This window comes from Meleagris gallopavo, chromosome 4 (genome assembly GCF_000146605.3).
Source record: "Meleagris gallopavo isolate NT-WF06-2002-E0010 breed Aviagen turkey brand Nicholas breeding stock chromosome 4, Turkey_5.1, whole genome shotgun sequence".
Lineage (NCBI taxonomy): Eukaryota > Metazoa > Chordata > Aves > Galliformes > Phasianidae > Meleagris > Meleagris gallopavo.
In genome coordinates, this window is record NC_015014.2 from 36,532,154 (window position 1) to 36,554,682 (window position 22,529).

At 45.6% G+C, this 22,529-nt stretch overlaps 1 protein-coding gene across 7 annotated transcripts in view; it reads right to left on the reverse strand.

Annotated features, from left to right (window-relative positions):
• ALPK1 (alpha kinase 1) overlaps nt 1–22,529 on the reverse strand; it is a 38,077-nt gene that overhangs the window by 12,549 nt on the left and 2,999 nt on the right. For 2 of the 7 annotated variants that reach the window (XM_031553104.1, XM_031553106.1), the window contains exons 2-4: nt 13,182–13,359; nt 9,225–9,379; nt 394–592 (exon numbers count right to left, since the gene is read on the reverse strand). In XM_031553104.1, coding sequence (XP_031408964.1) covers nt 394–592; nt 9,225–9,379; nt 13,182–13,302 — 475 coding nt within the window. In that variant the 5' untranslated portion in view covers nt 13,303–13,359. Of the gene's footprint in view, nt 1–393; nt 593–9,224; nt 9,380–13,181; nt 18,868–22,529 lie in introns of those variants that run through there. The other 5 variants (XM_031553103.1, XM_031553105.1, XM_031553107.1 and 2 more) reach the window with 4 other exon arrangements.

The window sequence follows — 22,529 nt, forward strand, 5'->3', positions numbered from 1 at the left end:
AGCAGCTGGGACAGTGCAGAGAAAATGCCAGGACTCTAATTTACTTTTTAAAGGCCCTTGGTCAGAAGTATAGCAATTCATATATCCCTGTTTGAAACCAGCGGGGAATATTTGTTAAGGAACAAAAGCTCCAATTAGTATTTTCCACACCCTTTCACAATTTTCTCTACTGCTTTTGGCTCTGAAGCCCTTTATACCAGCCCCTTTGTGCTAGTGAGAGGAGCTTGGAGGGCCCAAGGGGGCCGGGAGCGGGCTGTGTGTTTGAAAAAGATGGTACCAGGATCATAAGCATGTCATTCCCAGAAAGGGACAAAGTATCTTCTTCAAAGTCAAGTAGCTCCTAATTGGGTCTGAGCTGAGAAAGTGGAGCAGTGGTTGCCCAGGAGCCGGTACCTGCATTGACGGCAAGGCGAGCCTGGCGGATGACCACCTGAGGACCAATTGGCGTGGTGGGCTGCAGCTTGTGCAAGCCCTTGGCGATCTTCAGGAGTTTGCTTGAGGCATCAATCCAGTACAGGAACCGATCAATCAAGAACACAATAGCAGCTGCCGTCACACAATCCTTGACCATGATGGAAGCTTTCAAATAAACCTGAAAAGAACACCAGTGCCATCAGGCTACCTCGAAGAAATTCATGGAGCAAAGACTCTGCCAACTGTTTATAGAAAATACTCAGCTTTAGCAATACTTCTCCTAAAAGGGCTGCTACATGCCATTTAAAGACAGATTGAATTTCCTTAGTCATTTGTTATAAGGCAACTGCAGAGTTTTGTAAGCAAGTAGAATTACCAAACAATACAAGAAGCAAAAACTAGCAATTAAAAGGCTGCCTCAAAATTTCTACTCATAACCTCTGTCTTTCTAGGCATTTACAAAAGGGAGTAAGTCTTTGTAGCATTGATTAGATATTTACTATAGCCTATAATTTGACTAATTCTGGCCATATTTTCACTCTTAAGATTGAAAGGTTCTTTTTTTTTTTGTCTTTGTAATTGGTGTTCAGTATTTGGAACCATATAATTTGTTAGTCTGTTAATGAATTTAAATTATATCCAACAGATTAATAACAGTAATAACAATTAAAGGGAGTCTGGGGAGACTGGAAATGGTCACTAAAGCATTTGTCTCAGATGGGACTACCTTCTGTCTGAGTACTACATTTTCAAGAACATGACTCTTAGCTTTTCTTTTCCTCTTTTTCCTTAGAAGTCCCCTAGGAAATGGGGGACACTTAGGGACCATGTGGCTACCTGTGGAACCAGACCCTGGCTATAAACAACTAGCATCAGCGCAGCTTTAAGTTTGAATGGAGGATCAAAACTTCTTTGTACACCACAAATAAACAGGGCAGGCAATGCTTTCCCCTTGCAGATTACCTTTAATAATTTCTGTAATTGCAAGAACTCTTTCTATATTCCAGTAGCCGTCACGCTGACGTGAGGAGTCATACAGAGCTCCTCAGGCAGCATGCTGTTAAGAGGACAGGATCCCAATGAAACCACCATGTGGCCTCATTGAGGATGCAAAAGGCCACATCAATGGCTACCAAATACCACTTCCTGTGATAGATAGCACATCACTTTCAAAATGCAGCAATCAGCTGTAACAAAGGACCCGTCTTTTTGGCCATAGAGTATCAGGGGTGCTAGGCACAGCCGTGGCTTGCCTGGACTTCATGGAAGTGGCTGTCAGAACCTTGCCTCCTGGTATCCCACTTGGCTCCAGTGCCAGGGAGCTGGCAATGCTCAAATACCGTGTCGTGATATTGGAGAAACTGCAAGAGAATAAAGCAGGAAACACCTTCAACTATACAAAATCTCCTCGTAAAAAGCATGTGTTTCTCATAGCATTCCTGTCAGCTAGTAAATCTGCTAATAGCAGAGTTTAAGCAACACAGTGGCTCAGGCCCCACTGCATCAGAGAATGATTGTCAAGAAGGCTTTGTGAAAATCCCCACTAAAACACTCAGTTGGACAGCTATCTTCAGTTTTTATCTTCAGCATGCGTTTCCTTTCCGTCTTCCTTGTGTAGACGCACAGGCCCAAGAGCACCACGTCAGAGATGCTGTTGATCACTCTAGTCACCACCGGGCTTCTTGAGCCTCCTCATTGCCTCCACCCTGTCCAGACTTCTGCTCTCTTCTCTCAGTTCAGAGAACTGCCTCCTGACAGCAAGACTCATTCTTGATTTTAGCAGCTTAATCGTCAAGTGATTGAGGGCAGGAATGGCAGCAGCCGGAGTAACACTTGTTTCTAATGAACAGAGCCCTCTAAGATGTGGGGAAAGCCCATATCAAACCATCTGGAGACGAGCCCGTGATTATGGCATGAACGCTGGGCTGCAGCATCAGCCCGCTTCATGCATTTTCTGGCTTGTTTGCACTTGCCTCTGCACAGTGAGGCAGATTTGTGCAAAATTTCCTTTTTTTCTTTTTTTTTTTCTTTTTCTTCCCCTCTGAGCCTGAGTTGGATTTTCTAAGAGGATGGCACTTGAAAAGGATTCCTGAAGCTCCACTCGCACAGCCTGCTTGTGCTGGTCAACAATGGAGGAATCCCCCTCTCTAAGCACCTGTAAACTGACACTGCAAACTATCCATTTGAAATGCTCATGAACAGGCCATATATTTAAGCACAGAGCATCGCCTAATCTATTTTTTTTCCTCCCCTTCTTCCTTTAATAGATTGGAGCACAAAAGCCTGAGAGAGGGTGACCTACCAAACAAAAGGGCCTTTGAGTCCCTAGGAAAAGTAGACTTGGAGGAGGATGGAAGGAATCCAAGTGGCCCTATTATTTCCACTTGCACTAATTAGACATTTTTCTGTCAGCTATTGAGCACTGCTGAGAGGCCAAACTCACTGAATTCATTTCTAAAGTGTTTACAGAAGTTTGCATCTGTTTGTGTCTCTTCAGGAGGAAAATAAGCACTTCAATAGCATTGTGGAAAATCTAAACGAAGCATCCTATTCTGAAGGGCTTGGCAGTCTTGCAGCCGCATAATTTAACTCCTCGCTCAATGCCGAAACCTCTTGTGTCCCTCTCCAAAACCAAATGGACACAAAATGTAGAAAAGTCAAGCCAGGGGGAGAGACTCAGCTACTTTTTCCTGAAAGGCCGGGCCGCACGCTGTGTGGCACACAAGGACACGGTTTGGTGTCAAGCTTTGCAATTATGCTCCCGGCAGCACACCCAGAAATCCATACCCACGCCTTTCACCCACTGCCAAATGGCTCCACTCAGGAATTCCTCAGCCCAGCTCGGCTCTCACTTGCAGGCACGTTTTTCTTCAGACGGGACAAATGCGATAAACAGGTTTACTTGCTGTCTTTCTCACTGCATCCACATCGAGATGGAAGGGGGAAAAGAGAAAAAGAAAGAGCAGGGTACGTGTGCACTTTGTTTTAACATCTGTGTCCGTGATGCCCAATGCATATGTCTAATTGAGTTTAGGACACAAAGGGAACCTCACGCCTGGGAAGTGGAATCAGGTGGTGACAGAATTAAATTTGCACGAGATTTCTATACACGGACCGTGGGGGAAAATGCAAAACAGCCTTTAGTGAAGGGCTTGTCCTTGATGGCGATGAGTGGGAGGGTGTGCTGTGTGCATGGTTTCCTGCATTAGTGGGTTAACTCCTCCTCACGCCGGGGCCGAAGTTTGGGTCCCAGTGTTGGGTTCAAAGCCGCAATGCCTCCTCTGCATTGACAATGGGGCTGCTCCCGAGAGGGAGCAGCTCAGAACCGAGGCCATCTGGCACGGGAGCTGGCAGCATCGCGTCAAAGGGAAATTATTGGTGCATAGTAAATGAGGGTGGGGAGGAGGGGAAGGGAGTTGCAGAGATCTTATGTGGCAGCTGATGTAAGAGGAATTACAAGTCCAAATAAATGAAATATTGATTTAATCCACTCTCTCTGCCCTCTTTATAAGGCAACAGTCCCACAGGCAATTCCCCATGCAGCCTGCAGGTGCAGAAGGGTCCCTGTTGCAGAAACATCCCTGCAGCATCAAGGGTTAAAATAATTTTTGGAGTGCACACACAGTTTTGCAGGCACTTTGGACTCTTGCGTTTGCCTATAGTCATTCACCTCATCCTATTTTAGTCTTTTGTAATCAAGGCTGAGGTTTTAAATTCTAAAAATCCAAGAGTAGTCACAAAAAACTCAAGCTGTGCGCACAGAGCAGGCATTTCCAGGTGCCAGGTTCTCCCTCAAGATCTACTGCTAGTTAGCATTTCACTGAACCCTAACAAATTGCCTGTCTCTTTCTCCCCCTACATTCGTACCCTGTCAGATTAAACACACAGTCAAAACAGCAATGGATTTGGCTGAAGTCTCGCCCTTTTACCCCACGCACTGTTAGCAAAGCCTGTATTTCCAAGAGACCAAAGCTGCTGTCACTGCACGGGACTTCTCTATCAATCTCAGCCTTTCAGCTGGCAATCAGAGCACACTCTGCAAATAACAATGAATTAAGCCTCCTACCACCTCTGTGACTGGCAGGAGAAAGCGTGGCCATGATGTGCAGATGGATAAGCCCAAACACAGAATGGGTGAGTAGTGCAGTAAATAGTTGCAGAGGAAGGAACAAGAGGTTCCTGGACACTTTCCTCTCTGCTCAGAGTAGCAGAGGATCCAATTTAATGGCTTGAGCGACTGAAGCTCTCAATTAGCTCACATTATTCATCCTGAAGGCGGTGGAGAGTTGGGTGTTTATTCAATGAGCCTAGCATTAGGTCAATTATTAGCAACTCAAAACACTGCAGAATGGATCAGTTTTGACAAGCTGCCTCATCATCCTTCATGAAGTGAGAAAATATAGGGGCAGTGCGGCACATTCCTCATTCTGTTCCCAGCTCCTGCTCTTTAGTGCACTGCCTCCTCCAGTGTCACTTGCTTCAGCAGAGCAGAGCCAGGAGACCCCATCTGGCTGCACCACGCCCAAATCCTCTGCAGAATGGAGAAGGATACATACTTCACCACAACATGAAGAGAAGGCATCACCCCTGCCCTAGCTGCTGCTTGCAGATTGAGGGGTCAATGGGAAAACACCTTCTAGTGGGACCAGGAGACACTGCCATGATGGACCTGAACGTTCTCAGGAGAAGCATTTTGGGGCAAGAACAGAAGAAAAGCCTTTAAAGCACCAAGGAAACTTCCTGAGCAGGAGCTCCTGTGGGCCTTCTCTTTCTGACAGCAGGGATTTGAGGGAACCCTGGAGTGGAAAGATTTTGCTGACTACTAACTGTAGGTGTAACAGGAACTTTGCGGCACCAATTTGCCCTTGCTGTGCTCAGTCTTTAATTAAAAGCCTATTGGTGTTTCTTTGTGTTACATTAAAATACTGTGTTAAAGGGGATACGTTAGCACTTCAAAATAGCTAAGGGCCTACGAGAAACCCCTCCTGATAGGGCAGCATCAGTATCCTTATTATCATTTACAGATCCAAGACTCTCTTTCCTAAATCTGTCCTAAAAGTAAAAATCCATTTGAGAAGCAGTTGGGGGGAGAGGAAGGAGAAAAAGCACAGTGACCCCAGTAAGACGACTCAAAACCTTTTCCAGGGATGAAAGGCTCCGTGAAGCATCATCTGAGAACAGTAAATCCTGCTGACATGCAAAGCAAACAAATAGCCCTGTTGGTACCCAGGACCGCAGCTCATGTTTTTCTCCTGGCACTGCCCATGCAAATCCTGCTGCAGTTTTTCCATACGCACAGTGGAAGATGAGTGCTTTGCAGCGCTGCATGTGAGTGGGACAGGGCTGGCCAACTGCACCACTGTGCTGAAGCTGTTCCACTAAAGCTGCTGCTTTACACGAGTAAAAGTGCTGAGCGACACGTGGGACGTTGGCCATCCTCCCACATTGACAGGGCCTGATTTCTGATACTTCTCACTCAAAAAGCCCCAGAGTGACAGGGCTTGCACAGCATAAGGTGGCCAGGATGCCACCAAGGCCTTCATGCATTAAGATCAGCCCGCAGCCACAGCTCTGGGCTCAGTCATTCCCCACTTCACGCAGATCACCAAAGAAGAGCTCTTAAGAGGCAGATAGCAAAAGGTCAGCCAGAATGACCAAGATCCTAAGGGCTTTGGTTCTCCTGTTACCACACCAGCAGGTATGGGGAGGAGAAAACTAAATCCTCAGCTCCCTCTTCGGCTGTTTTTCAAAGGCTGCGACTCTCAAGATCCACACACATCCCTAAGGGTATCGGGGCACTTCCCTTAGAATGATTATCCTAATGATAATCCAGCAGCACATAATTAGGTAAGGCCCAGGCAAAGGCTGCAAGGACTTATTCTCTCTATTCTTTTCCACAGCTACATTAACTATGAGGAGATTCTGTATGACCACGGCCAGGATCTGCACTCCCCCAACCAGAGTGGAGATCAACCTGCACATTCTCCTGTACAGTTGCTTGGAGGAAACGTGTTCTTGGAGAGTCTCAGGAGCATGTGCTACCTGATAGACACCTTTAACCTTATTTGAATAGTGCATTTAAAAAATAAACTGAGAATGATTGTCCTTAGTGCAATTGCACAAGCAAATGAAATCTTTGAAGCTGAGGCTTTGTTTTTGTTCTTGCATGATACCTATTGCAACAGGTCCTGGATCGTGACTGAATGCCTGAACCTGGATGCAGGAACTACTGCATAGTAAAAATGACAATCCACATTGTACAGTTAGAAGAGCGGCAGGGTTAGGATGGTATTTTACAGATTTATAGTTATAAAGATTATCATGGTGGAAAAAGACAATCAAAAATTATATGCTCACCCATGTCCTAGGCTCGCAGTAGAAAACTCCAAAAGGAGAGATCTCCAGAAAGAGATCCTTCCCCAGTGGCAGTCAGCCCTTAAATGGGGTCTAGGAGAGGTGGAGCCAGGCTCCAATCCTTCCAGTCACACAGGTGAATTGCCTTCACCTGTGCTCCCATGGCTGACTCAGTCCTTGCCTCAGGTGATCAATCAGTGGTTCAGGCTGTGACTCAACAGGTCCCATACATACATCATTACAGGGGGTTTGAACATGGGCTCTAATCATGTAAGAAAATACAACCAAACATTTCATGGATAATGATCTCAAAAGAGATCTACTTGCATGTAGAGTTGTCTTCCAATAAAGCCCTCAGTAGGGTTTGTAGGATCAAAGCCTTTGTGCTCGTGGACATGTTGCCCTCTGTTGGCTGGTCACTGAGCACAAGAGTATTTCCATGTCTCCAGATATGGGTGATCTGCAGGAAGGGTGACACTTGCAAGTGTCCCTTTTGGAAGCACAGCCTCAGCCTTTACCCTGCAGCAGGTATTCTTTTTGGAGAAGTTACCCCTGTTTGTTTACTGCGATCCCACAGTAGAGTTGAAGAAAGGCTCTCTAAAAGGTTGCGGGTGTGGGTGGCTTTGCTTTCTTGGTGCATCAGACAAGCATACAGCCACCAGCATCAGGCATCCCACTTTTTAAAGTGTAGCACTAAGGCAAACCCTTGAAGCCAAAGCCTAATCCGCTTACTCCCTGCACTGGTCTCATGGAGCCTTTCAGCCGACGTGACGTGCAGCGTAGAACGGCCCAGTCAGGGCGCAGGCAGCCAGAGCTCCACACCGCACAGTGTGTTATGGTAATGAAGCGCCTTTCATTCAGGGATCTCAAAGTGCTTTTTAAGTGTAATGAATTACGGTTTATGAGCTTATTCTGAGCATGGCAAATTAAAATAAACAGAGATGTATTTTTTTTTAAGGTTTGGATGAACATTAAATTGGCAAAGACTTAAATATTTTTTCCTTTGGGGACTTGCATTATCTTTCTGTCCCTCGTGCCAAAAAAAGAAGAAGAAAGTTGCTCAAACTTTTATCTTTCCTCATCACACTGTAATCACTTCTCTTCAGCCTCATTTCCCTCCCAGCTTTTTATTCAAAGAACTGAAGCAGCCTTTGCTCTGCCTTGAAATTTTAATTTAAAAAAAAAAAGGGGGGGAAGGAATGAATGAAGGGGAAAAAAAATCCCTTTTCCCGACTAATACTAATAATACAGGTCAAAATGTCAGTCTTTCTACAATTAAATGGAAAACAAAAAAGGTTTTCCCTTTTTCCCATGGTACAATAGCACTGGAATATAAATTACCAGCGAAGATGAAATAATACTTCAAAGCACACAGGGAAAGGCAGCACAATGTTTACAAAGTATTTTCAACCACACGACGAAGCATTGAAGCCGACGGTTACCAATGGACTTCAGGGGGTGTTGGTGAATAGTCTGAAACGAGCATGCGGTGGGATTTTAGGTCCCTATGGTCTATGACCCCATGATATGCTTTGTTTAACAAGGGCAGCTGCAGTTATCAACAGATGTTTCAGCAATAAATAATTGGTATCATCTCAGAAAGGATCCATCTACCTGGGGAGAAGGCATAATGCTGAGAACACTGCCCCTCTATTACCACCGCATTAATCTCCCATCTATCCAGGTCTCTCCGGGAGCTTACTGCAGGTGTTTGTCCTGGGAGAGAGCAGACAAACGCTGCGAAGCCGGAGTGCTGAGCAGGGATTGTAAAGGAGGTCAACCTCCGCCATAAATTTCTGTCGGAGGCCACACACACCAAAGAAAGAAAATAAATGCCCAGGGAGCAGCACCACCCCCCCGCACATTTGGGATCCCTGGGACCCATGGTGCAGTGGGCACAGCCCTTAGCTTCCTGGAGCTCCTCGTCACTGCCCAAAGCCATCATCTTCCCCAGACAACACCTGCAGGCCTTGCTCAGGCTCTGCTGGGGGAACTCTGCCCCTTGGGCAAGCAACAAGTAACTCAGATAAATCAGAAAACAAGAAGCAATGGGAATTCCTTCCTGCTTTCTGATCTTAAAGATAGATAAAATATGCAGAGTATGCTTTGGGATCCCTCAGCACCTCCTGGATCCTGCAGCTCTTCACTTAGATTGGTGCCTCTTATGTACATAGAAGACCGTTACAATATTAACTTGCTTGCCTCGGCTTTGGCCAGCTCAGGTCCCAGTTAAGCAATTTTCAGGAAAATCACTAGAAAAGCATTTTTGGCTTTATTTCAGTGCCAGGTCTTCAGGTAATAGGCAAACACACATCTTGCTGGAAACAGAAGTGAGCAAGATGAATGGGCAAGGCAAGCACTCAAGCTAAACAAACAAGAAACTCCTCACCTTCTCAGAGGAGGAAACCTTCCTGCCCCATGCATCCCACGCTTCCCACAATAGCTGAGCTTCATACCAATAGATCAGGGAGCCTTGCGCCAATTGTATCCTGTAGGTTGGTTTTGTCCTCTGGGCCCAGGTCTTGCTTGTATTGCCATTTCTCTGGCACAAAGGGCCACTTCATTTCCTTCGCTTCCTCCAGAAGGGTCCTCAAGTCATCAGGAAGCAATGCTGGAAAAGACAAATTGCTGGTAAAGATACAGCAGTGAGCACAGCCATGATCCCACACAGAACAGCTGCATTGCACAAAACAGAGATAAACCTAGGTTGTACTGAGCAGTTGGACATAGATCTAAAGGGATGCAATGAAAGACAGTCAGATGTGTTTGAGAATGTTTAACTCATCATTTGGGAAAAAAAGTCATTGGTTTGACGTACTCAGTCTGAAAAAAGATTGAGTAACTTAAAGAAAGCTACAGGATACATCTTCCCTGAGAAGCAGAGAGATCATTGCTACAGCAGGAAGAAATTGATCCACATGCTTGGGCACTGGCACTGCCTACATGTGCAGAGCAGGTCAAGCAGGTCCCAGCTGAGGCTTGGACAGCCCTCTATGAAGTTCGTACACTGACCTGGCCACTGCTGGAAGCTCTTTCTTTGGAGGCACTGTATCGCAGCCATTCAGGTGAGCTGAGGACCTGCTGGAGCAGAGGATGCCAAGCTCCTGCGTGCTATACCACAAGGCTGAAGAGCTGCTGTGCCCTGAGCACAGTCTAGTTCCTGGGTTGTGCTCCCAGCATGAAGCATCGCCCATGTGCCAGGAAGCCAGTGGTCCAACCGTGTCTCCAACCCATCTGACCGAGGAAGGATTGCTAGTGGGAACACACTAGCTGGAGCTGGGCCTGAATCTGTCCTTTCCTTTAAGCTGCAACCCACATTTAATTTTCTCCAAACAGAGGTGAAGCTGCAGCTCCTATGTACTGTACTAACCATAGGCCAAGCAGGCTCTCTGGCCAATAAAAGTGGATTAGCAAGGATTATTGACCAGATGGGGTCAATGGTGATCATCAGCTGCAGATCTAACCCCTACTGGCCATTAATCCCCAGAAAAAATCCTGCTCAGAGACCATCATTTCTTTAATGAGGTAATGCAAATAAATGTATTACTACCTATTTTTTAATCTGTCCTTTATGGAGAATGGTAGAAAGTACACTACACAAGGATTCTGTTTTGTGCTCATATTGCAGTGCATTCATCAGTATGTTTTTCCTATGCAAAAGTGGGAAGTCTGATATGGAAGGCCAGTTTTCCAAAAAGTCACCTTTAGAAAATACATCACTTTTTCCAACACAAGTTTTCTCACTTACTCCTGCAGATCTGGGCATACTTCCCATCAGATCACAGCGCAACTGCACTGCCTGCTGGTCTCATATCATGCCTTCAGGAGCCCTTCCCAGTGCAAAGAAAGGACCCCAAGAGGCAAGGCCAGAGGAAGAAGAGTTCCTATCCCCATGCATCTCATGGCTCCTCTGATGATGGCAATGCAAAACTAGGTAGGAGCAGGGGCACTCTGCCCCCTCACCAGGCCTGAAAACTGAGGTAGGGCCTGACCCTGTATGTAGGGTGGCCAAGAGGAGGCCAGCGGTTGAAGATCAAGCTTCCCAAAATCTTCCTCAAAAGAAGACAAAGAGTGCCTGGAGACAGTAAGCACACACTGATATTAACTTTCCCCGTATGATCCCAACAGGGGGGGGGGAAGGTTTTGTGGGGGGAGGAATCTAGGGAAACAGTCATGGGGTTCTCACACAGACAGCCATTCTGTCTCCTTCTCTGCCATCTGCTCTTCCCACTCAAATTTAAGCTTACTTAAATAACACCAAGCAGGAAAAGTAATGGTGTCAGAATGTACAAAAACAACCAATGGGATGATGTGGATGTTGGTATTGTCTCTGAATAATACAGGTATTTCTGCTACCCAATTCTTCCAGTCTCCCATGTCATCCTTAAGCCTTAATGCCCCTCCTATCTGATGCACCAAAGAACAAAGAACATCTTTAATAGTGAAGTTTCACTCTCAGAGGCACCCCCAGAAGGCGGTTGGACAAGAGGAACCCAGAGCAAGGCTTTCAGCAGGATCTGGTGATCTACGAGCCTCCAGCCCCCTTTGGTGTTGGACATTTGTGTTTGTTTTCTGGGCTTTGAGCCTTGACCTGATTCCAGTAGTCACCACTTGGAAATAAATGCAATTAGCATGCTAATGATATTAATTTGATACTGTGACGTAGAAACATCCTCTATAAGCACATGAAGTAGCTGGGGAGCTGGTATGAACAGTCCTGTAGCCATGAACTGAAATACAACTGCCAGAACAAGAGTGCCAGCAGAGAGGGCTCTGAGGGCAATGGAAGTCATGGGGCCACGAGCTTTTCCATTCCAGAATGGGCAAACGGGTCTGAGCACTGTAGGCACAAGTCCTGGGGAGGATGGGAGATCCTTGCAGGCTCTGATTGCCCATTTCCTCCAGCATCTCACCTGAAGGGCTGCAGCTAATCGAGCAGTTATAAGGGCGCTGATTTACCTTAGCTGGAACTAAACTGATTATTTCTTGTCCACTGCAGTATTTAATAGGAGAGAAGGGATGAAGAGGGTGAAGGGAAAAAGCTCTACCTGATTAGGAGTTCAAGAGCCTATTCTGAGGGGAGATAATCAAGCTTAAAAGAATTTGTGATGAGAAAACAAAGTAGCCTTTTGTTGAAAACAAAAAGAGAAGAGAAGAATCTTCCAGCATCCCTGGCAGAAATCGACATGCCACCCTCCAGCACAGACAGGCTGAGGTGCTTCAGAAAGGGCGGCTGACCTCCCAGCGAGAACAAGGCGTGCGCAGAAACATATTTGAAGCAGCCCCGCACTCTAGGCAAACAAAGGGTTTTAAAGATCACATTGACGTGATAGTCAAGCCAGTCATGCAAGCAACACCAAGCATTATTGGCTTTAAACTGGAAATGGGATGGTACAGCAGATGTGTAATACAAAATAGAACCTGCATAAAATTCAAGTTTTGCAATTTTTTGCTGATGCCTGTACTGTTTCCCCCAGAAATGTCAATTTTGTCCTTTACTGCATTGCCCCATAGTCACTGAAGTTATTTTTTGATGCGGCAGTCAGCAATATGTAACCTCTCTGCGCTGCACAGAACAGGTGTGACCCTCACAAGTCCAGCAATGCAAACATGGCTCTTCGTTGGTGAGCAAAAAACTGTGGCAGTTACATTGTGGAGCCCTCTGGAAGTCTGGAGAAAGCTGAACTGAGCATGTGAGACCTTTCTCACACTTGTGATTAGTGTCAGCTGCATTTCCACCAGAATTAGTAAGTCATTTTTTAAAACTTCCCTTACTACCACAGCACTGAAATAAATGTTTCTAGCCTGCACTGCTAGCACTGAAACGAGTGAAGAGCTCCTCTACTAGCACCCTCCCTAACTACTGCTTCCCTTCTCGGTTATTCATTCCAGCCATTAGCTGACATGCACTTTCCTTTCAAGAGGGATACTGAAAGTTTTTTCTTTGGACACCACTTACAGAGGTCACATGCATTTTACGAGATAAAGATTCAGGCAATGAGCTCTTTAATATATCAGGAGAAACTGACAAACAGAGAGGGCCCTCCCCCAGCCCCACTGAAAGGAGAGGAAATATGTGCCCTTATTCAGAAGTTGCATCCTTTTTCTTTTTTTTTTCCCCTTTCTTTCTCTTTTTTTTTAATAACTGAAATTTATGTGCATCAGCAAACTTTCAGGCATTGTTCTTCCCCAACTAAACTGTTCCTTACAGCCTCATGTTTACTGAAGCCTAAAATTAGAACTGACAGCAATTCACCGCAACAAAGTGGGCTGCTTTCCCCTGCCTACCCACAGCCCACGTCCCATTCACTGCCCTGAAATCCAGTCGTCTCTTGGCTCTCATCTGCCAGGAGCAGAAAAAATAGGGCATGGCCGAGGAGCGGCTGCCCGCCCCACTGCCCCTGGGGCCTCACCTTGGTGCCGCTGGTATTCCTGCTCCTCTTCCTCATGGATGTCTGCCTTGGCTGACAGCAGTGTGGCCAACGAGCGCTCGCAGTCCTGCAGCAGTGTGGCCACCGCACCGTGGGCGTTCATGGCCACTGCTCCCTCTTAGCTGCTCCAGCAGAGAGGGCTCTTTCCAGGTGGAGGGACCTGCTGAACAGAGCAGGGAGATGGCTGAAGCCCCTTCCAGCAGCACCAGTAAGTGCTGGGGGAGCCCTAGGAGCGGAAGCCTGCCCAATGGGTGCTTACAGCATTGCCAATGGTGGAGCAGAAGAGAAAGCTTTGTCTCAGCCATCTTAAATGAAATGTGTGGAAATATGTCTTTCATTCTTTCCCATGCAACAAAACAAATCTGACTGTTCTCTTGCTTAATGAACTCCTCCCATAATTCAAAGTGATGTGGTTGGAAACAGCCTCTGAAAATATTTCTGAAGTTGGTGAAGTTGTAGGCTTCAGGAAGGGGAACGCAGAACTGCATGTAGCCAGGCACAGCTGGCTCTGCATCTCAGCAGCTGAATTCTCCTCTGCTGCAGCTTAGGGTGGCTGGATCCCAACTGGCAGCACCAGGCGGCCTGGGGATCAGAGGGCAGAAGCAACGAGCTCATGCAGAGCGAGGCAGGCCTGGTGTTCATCAGCATGGAGCCCAAGGCAGGGGACAGGCAGTGGGACTGTACTAGCACTGCAGATGGTTGCCAGCAAGAGAAGAAATTAAATGGGGACACAGAGAGGAGGTTGGGGCAGGATGCAGTGCCAAGAGCAGCTAGACTGTGGGGAAGCAAGCATGAGGTGCAAAGACCCACGTCCAAACCCAGCCATGCTGGGGCACTGCCAGAGCATATCAGCTGCATCCCATTTCTGCAGGGCTTTCATGCCAGCCACAGCGCATGGGGAGCCACATGTGTGTCAGTGTTTGTGGAGTGTCTGCCATGTGAACAACGGGTCAAGCAATGGGAAAGTGCTCTGCGGAGCGGCACAGGTTCCATCACTGCATTTCTGACTCTCAGCTGGCCAAGAAAGCGATTGAAAAATAACCCATCAGGAAAAGCAATCTAATAAGATATAGCATTCAGGTGAGGGTACTTAAAACAGATTAAAGGTTTCAGTTCCCATCCCTCAACAAAACACTGAGGCGGGATTTCTGCTGTCAGCCCTTCCCTTCTTTGCTCTCCCCAAGTTACGCCTTGCTTTTTCTCCAACTGTTCTGTATTGCCCTCCTGAGAGAGGCATTTTCTGAAAACAAGCCACCTGTGGGCATGGAGGCAGCGCACAAGCACAGGGCAAGGTTAGCTGAGAGCTGTGGTGGCAGCATGTATGGCCATGGGCCCCTCCTAGGGCTTCTCTCCCATCCTAGCTGGCAGGCATAGACACAGAGCAAGGAGCAGCCAGAGGCATGGTTGGAGACAGCTGCAGCATGGTGCTCTGGCAGAGCGGCAGCCCTGTGATGTAAGGATGTCTGAGCTTGGTGACAACAGCCAGGCATGTGTGTGGGGCAAGCCAAGCCCTCTCCTCCCACCATTCTGGGTCTAGAAAAGCTGGACTTGTTGCTGGATATCCATTAGGGAAAAGCAAAGCGTCCCCCTCTGCCATGATCGCTGTCACACACCTATGCTAGCGTTGCTCACTCTGCTCACCATGCCGACATCTGCTAATTGATTCATCTGATTACACAGCCCTGCGTGGTCACGGCTGTCCCACGAGTACCTCCCAGGTTGGGATGGAGCGTTCCTGCCATCTGGCCCTGGCTCCACTCCTTTGTGTAATTGATTTCTCCCAAGTCTTGTCCCCCGGGAAGCCCTCTCCAGAAGCTGTGGTGTGGATGCAGCTCAGACCCACAGTCAGGCAGGCAGGAGGCTGCTAACGGTGTGCAGGAGCACGTCGCAGCCCTAGCAGGAATATGTCCATAACCACATGGTCTACGACAACGTGCTGAAGCTGAGACACTTCACAAGAAAACAACACAGTACTAAGAGCATCCAAGCTTACAGACACCCTCCAACATGTCTGTGTTGCAGCAACAGCCCCGCTCCAGCCTTACAGTCTTACAGGCAGCCCATGGAGGGCTGCAACCTGGGCGAGCGTGTGGGGCTGTGCTGTGAGGCTGAGTCCTGTGGCTTTGTGAGCCGCATGGCGCGCGAGCTGCACAAAGAGCAGAGGGGGCTTAGTGGGGAAGCTTAAATTAGTGTAGAAGTGCAGCACGTGGCTTGCTGGGATTGCAGGGATTTAACTCACCGGGAAACTGCTGGATCCATAACAGGGATATAGACAAGGCGGCAAGAGAGAAGTTTTTCTTCAAGTACGTTTTTCCAAAGAACTAAATAAACAGCAAGGGCACTTAGTGTAATAAATAGCGATTTACAGCAGCGGGAATAACAATGTGGTGGAACCACACAGACCAGTGCAATAAACTGCACGGTAGCTCTCAGAAGCAAGACAGCCTTTTGAGAGCCGTCACTGGGGACAATGACTCGCATCATAAAATCAGATGAAAATGCACCAGAGAGCTTTAAACTGCAGCAGCATCCTTTACACAGATGCACGCTGTAAGCTGTGTTTAGTAACAGCTGCAGCACTGTGCGGCAGCTGGGAGATTAAAACCTTGCGGGCAGTGCATGGCAAATGCAAGACCTGAGAGCAGAGCTGAGCTGCAGAACCAGCACAGAGTTCTGGTGAGCGCTGTGACAGTCACTAGTTGGCTTCCTGTCACTGCCGATATATCTCAACAAGCAGCACTTTGAGGGGAGGTTGTGCTGAAAGCTAAAAGTAGGTCCAAAAATGACTGCACAGCTGTCTAGAGAAAAATGCTTTCTAAAGACACACCACTTACTACTACAGAGCACCTAGACACACCTACACTACTTTGGCTGCCACTTTCAAAACATGTAATAAAAACCATTTTATATTACAGTGAAGATTTGGGCAATTGATGCAATTCAAAGCAGAAATGATGGAAATAACCATCTGCACCATTTCAGGTTAGAGCTTGGGTTACAGTAACTTCTTGCATCAAATATGATGACCGAAAGTACAAAGATCTCAGAGAGAGGGGTAGCATGTTGCTGCAGTTGCCTCTAATGGGAGCTAGGACTCAGAACAAGAGGGAAGGAGGGGAGGAGGGAGGGAAGGTCTGGGTGGGCCACAGAGAAATGATCTCTTCAATAAGAAATGGGCCATGCTGTGACAATTCAGAGCCCTTGGGCTAGAAGACCAAAAGAGAAAGGAATTTTTTTAAATTATGCTGTGCATAGGACGGAGCTGGGAGTCAGTTGGGCCAGTTTAAAATTACAATTAACTTCAGAGGCTCAAGTAAAGAGAAGATGTAATTGAACACTCAATACAGCAAGCATAACAACCATTTGTTCCTCAGACAAAATTATTTAGGAAATTTTCCATGGCATTATTGTCCTGAAACACAAATTAGAGATCATCAGAGCTTTTCCCTCTGAAAATATATTATCCTAATTTCCATCTTACTCAGGCTACCCTCCAATTCCAGGGAGACTAATGAAGAGGAAGCAAAGACCTGATGAGTTCCACGCAGAGGCTACATTTATGGATTAATCCCAACAGGGATCAAATCAACCCAGAGTGCTCTGTTGGGACTCAACACAATCACTTGAGGACGGGGTAGTTATTTATGACTGAGGCTGTTTTGACTTTCAAATAAACATTTTAATTATTTTAAGTGCTACACTGGAACTTAGAGTACTGTCCTGTTTTAATTTAGATAGCAGCCATGCCTTGCTCTCCTCCCTCCTAATCCCAAAACACTCCAGTCATTATGATACAGTGCCAGTGATCCTGATCATCATGCCTATAACATTTGAAAGCATGGGCCAAAAGCAAAACCCACTGGTCAGGCTGCAAAGAAGAAAGCCCATGTGCTCTGTACCTGCAGTGAGGCGGTCTGGCTGAGATTTGTGCATCTGCCAGGAGGGAATAGCTTGCTTTAGCAGTAGCACCCCTTGGCATAGAACTAATACACATGAAAAGAGCATCCCGATAGGGGTACCAACTCTGAAACCCATTTGCACACCCTGATCCATCCTCATGCGGTATTTTCTATGCCAGCCTTTCCAAGCAACTATCAATTTCTGTCAATAAGAGAGAGCCTGAACATTTATTTTCCCCTCAACACATAGTAGTGAGCACACAACTCCAGGGCACCCCCAGCTGCTCCCCATCCCATGGATTTGTGCAGACATTTTCTGCAACCCTTCCGATTACCTATGCCCCAAATAACAGGCTCAGCTTTGTTATCAGATTTGGAGACTTTAGGAAAAAGAAAAAGCAGAAAAGGAAAACTTGCTTAAAATTATTTAGTCTCACAGCAAAGGTTTCACCAACTGACTTAATATTATCCTCTATAGAAAGAAAATCTAGTTCCCTGCTTCAATATATGCACATTTGTTCTTTCCTAGAGCATTTACCTTGCTTGCCAGTACGTGGAGGCTCTGACACATGAGAAAGACAAGATGATGACCAAACAACAGCAAAATTCGTTTGCTAGTGGATTTATTTATTTATTTTACTTCTCTGGCTTAAAGATAAGATGTTTTCTTTCGATAAAGCTGCATATACCAACCAACACTGGCTGTATTAAAATAAGGAAGAACCTCAATCAAAGAGCCTCTCCTAAGGCAAGCTTTCTTGTTAATATGCACCAACATGAAAGGCTTTCTTTTCATCCTATACAACTACAGTGTGTGTAAATTGCAGGGGGCTCATTGGCATAAATCTTGGCTGTGACCTCTGAGGTAAACTGGATTTACATTACTTTCTGACAAGAATTAAATGAAGGCCTTGTGGATATATGAACAGCCTTCTAGACTGCAACAGATGGGCATGAATGTGCTCCCTAGGCAAACTATCAGTGACATCTGTGTCCTCCAAATTCTGGTGGTCTCAGCCAATTAGCAGGCAAAAGGGAAAAAAGAGGCAGCCTCTGCACAGCTACCCCAGTCAGTGTCTAGCAGAAGTGCTTCTGTTTAGAAATGGGATCAAGAACAGCCTCCAGCAGCAAGGGGACAGTTATCTGCCCGGGTGCAATGCAAGGCAGCACAACAGAAAGCACTGAGGTAATTAGAAAGGATATTAATATGGATACGGGACAAATCCCAGCCTTGGCTAAGCCTCTGAGACTAAAGTAATGGGCTGCAATGATGGATTTACATGGATAGAACAACAGATTTCTATCCGCACTAAACACAGAGATGGGTCCAAAGTGTACTCAGTGCCTTCCACAGCCAAGCTGGGTATTAAGGAGCCCATCCCCAGCCCTGTACCCTCCCAGTACACCCCAGTCCCCAACTGCAGCAACAGCTGCAGCCAGGCATGAACCCTGCTGGCACAGGCCCACCCTGATGGCAGAGCCACCTCTGCCAGGTGCCGCCATGACGTAGCCAGGCCTGAATCCTCTCCCTGCCACACACAATTTCCCTTGTTCCAGCTGATAACCAGGCCTGACACCCAACAGTATGGGTACCGGGCAGGCACGGCTGTGGGACTGGAGCGCAGTGCCAAGCACCTGTTGTTTTGTCCTAATGGTGACTTCCCAGAGGTGCCATTTGGGCTCTTTCCCCTCATCTCTGCTCCGTTGTGTGCTACTAGGGGATACAAAAAAAGGGAATAATTGAGGGGCAGATCAATAAATTATAAAGTCGCTCCCCCCCCCCCAAAAAAAAAGACATAATGAATTTGGTACAGCACATATTTTTAGATCAAAGATGCCTTTGAAGTGACAAACCCTTAATCCATAAACCACTGAAGCACTTCCTTTCTTTCACAAACTACTTGTTGTCAAATAAAATGGAAGTTAAGGAAATTATCTTTATCTGAAAATGGCCAAAAGAAGCCATCATCTAATGACAGCCTTGTCAAAATGACAATTGAGGAAATTGTTAGGCAGGCAAGGCCTAACGACGGGAGGAATAAGCTTGCTGTTTGCTCTAATCTGGTCAGGCAGGCCCCACACAATTCTGCACAGCTTGCCGTGTGAAACAGCCGAGTCTTTGTCAGCGTGAGCAAGGGCCAGGAGGACTTCTCTTTCATGAATATGTATCACCACCCCTCTATGTCTATAGAGAAAGAACCTTCTAAACACCAAAATAAGAAATAGATAAATAAAACAAGCTACCATCACCAATAAAAAAAATATTAAAGCAACAAAATCCTAAACTATGGAGTTGTGCCAGGCAAAAACTATTAAGCAAGGAAAACTGATATTTTGGAAAGGGAGCCAGAAGCATCTTCTTTCCAAAGGTTTTCCTCAGGCTCCAATCCCCAGCACATGGGGAGAAGGCTCTTGAAGTCATCACAGAAGCAAAATGGCCTGTTGGGGTACCTGAAGTCTGTCACTGTGTTTTATACAGGGCACATTTTCGAATGTGCTGCTTTGGGGTCAAAGCCCAGATCACAATTGCCTATTGGGATGCCACATGTCCTAGGAAGCATATACATGCACAGCACCAAATATGAAGATAAATCCGGGCATAATAAACATTGTACAGTGCATTAATGCAATTACAGTGGATTCCTCAACACACAAAACTCAACAAAGGCTTACAGAGGAGGTCTAGTGCTCACAGAAGAATGGATTTCTCAAAGGTATTCAAGACCTTCTACAAATAAAATCCCTTACAACATCTCAAGACTGACAGTTTGAATTTCTGGCTCCCTTTAAGTTTTAGAGCTTTTTAAACATATGTACCGTGCAAATCTTCACAAATTCAAAAGACTAGCATAAAACTGGAGGAGAGTCACATCAAGACTACTGGACTGCCAGTGGAAGCTAATGTACAGTTAGAAACTGCCTTTAGAAGATGAAATGGCTCAGAAATGTTTACAAGAAATATTGCATCTCTGTAAGACTGATGCTGACACACATGTTAAGCCCAAATGTACCATCTAGAGCAACAGAATGGCAGGCAGGGCAGGGATGCAGTACTGAACCAAGACCATGCTTGTTACAGACAACCCAAATGAATCTGTTTTAAGATGTGGTGGGTTTTCTCTCTGCTGGAGAGCAAGGACATTGTTATAAAGCATTCATCAATGTTTGAAAAGTTACTTTCAAATGTTTGTTTTAAACTTCACTTGTAAGACTGCAAACCAGATCTTTATTTACTATAGAGAGATTGTGGTGATACTAAAAACTTCACTTTTTTCTCCAAGCAACAAACGGAATATAAAAGTTGGACTTCCAGCAGAGATATCATGACACAATGCTCAATTTTGAGGGTTTACAATATTATGCAATGTTTGCTGTAGACATTACCATTTCATTAGCATACTCTACTTTACATGAAATCCAGCAATGAATGCTGTCCCTGATCTAAAGCTAATCCTCTTTAAAGAGCTACAGGGTATATTACATGTGGCCACAACCACGGTTGTGCCATGACTGAATCACTTTGAAGCCTATTGAACAGCGTTCCCTTGTGAGACTATACACAAGCCCCTAAACTAACGCTCCCTGTGCTGTGAAATTCTATTGTTTTTCATCACTGAGATTTTTTGTAAGGGGCAGTGTTGCCCTAGTCCCGAGTGAGGAAAGAGGTACAAGGCTGCCTTCCCCACCTCTCAATGACAATTTGTTGGAGCATATATGCCTGAGGTAATACAAATACCTAGCTCCTAAACACCATATGACGGCTCACAGGGATGCTGTCTCACAGACTGATTTCTGAAATACACAAGGTTACCATGGCTCACTCTTAAAGACTGCCAATATAACTCAGAATGGGAAGGAGATGGAAGGTGATGGAGCAATGCCACAATGTCACACTGATTGATCAGAAACTACAATTACAGCTGACATCAGAGGAAAATGGGTAGTGTTGCATTGTGCCAGTGAACTCCACAACACAAAGACATCATAGGCAGAGCAGTTCTGGACAGGATCATGCATATCTTTAAAGAAAAATAAAGGCATCATACACTTTCAAGACAGGCTGCATTTCTTACAATTGGGTGCCCTTAGATGCTATAAAGTGTGATAGTATCTTTCTTGCCACACAGTCCGGAATATGGAATCATTAACATCTATACAAATTCAAAGGAAAAACATGAAACACTGAACTACTGTTCCTGCTATATATCAGCAAAAGGCAGTTTATTTTAATGCTTATCTTTAACTCTTCAAAATAACTTTCTGTATTAAATCACTGCTTTTAAAGAGAGCTGGAAAGGATGGTTACATTTAGTCTGCATTGTGCACAGTGCCTATCATCTCCATTGAAACAACATGCAATCAGATAGAGTGAGTCGATTCAGACTCTGTGGTAAAACCTTAGCCCCAGTGAAGGTAATATTTAAACTACTTGCTATCAAAATAGTATTTCATCCAAAATGTTGCCATCCAACAAGTTTAGGAGTGTCACTGTATATCCAGGACACAACACCACACCACTCCTGTTGTGAACGCAGAGGAATACATAGGTGGCATCTGGGAGGAAATCCTGAAGCTTCTGCTTTCAGCGAAATCACTTCACTGGAGTCTAACTCAATTGTCATGGTTTTTACGCACCAATGGATTTGCTTCAGCACAAATGAAAACAGATTACTAAATGCAGAAAAATACATTTTATCATTGTTAGAATCTTATCAAGTGTTTAAAATACTTGCCACTACACAAAATGTATTGCAGTATCTTTGGTTAGAGCTGATGTCTGGCCACTTTGAGAAAGCCCAGCTTTAGGCAGTTTCCACAGTTTAGTTCTAATTTAGAAGAGGAAAGAGAAGAGAACATCAGGCTGAAATGCAAGGGTTATAATCAAGAAAGAACATACTTTCCTTGGCTGAAATTTCTGTAAGAAACCTTAACTATTATTTCAGTTCTTACAGTGAGTCAGGTCTCTTAATGGCCAGAGTTGACCAGTGGGATTATGAAGACTAAGAATTCATCATCTGATGGTTATAGTGCACCAAGTCTTCTCTTGTTTAGCTCGTTGGTGTGAGATTTGATATGAAAGATGGGCTTCCCCTTCCTGGCATGCTGTCTATTGCACAAAGGTAAGCCAGAGTGCCACATTGTGTGCTGCACTACCTACAGCGGCATAGACATCTCTTCAGTGAGCCTTTTTAAGGACTGACCACATTTAGCTTGAAAATCTGACAAGGTCAAAAACAGCTATCATGATGATACCTAAGGAGGGGTTATCTGCAGCTAGGAAAATATCAGAATCACACACAGATTGCAGACTTCTAGGAACAATTACAGAAGGAAAAGCTGTATAGCATGTATTTTATCTTCTTAGTATGAACAAGGTTCCACAAAATCACAAGTATGAGAAGACGTATATGCCAGCTGAAAGTGCAGTGAC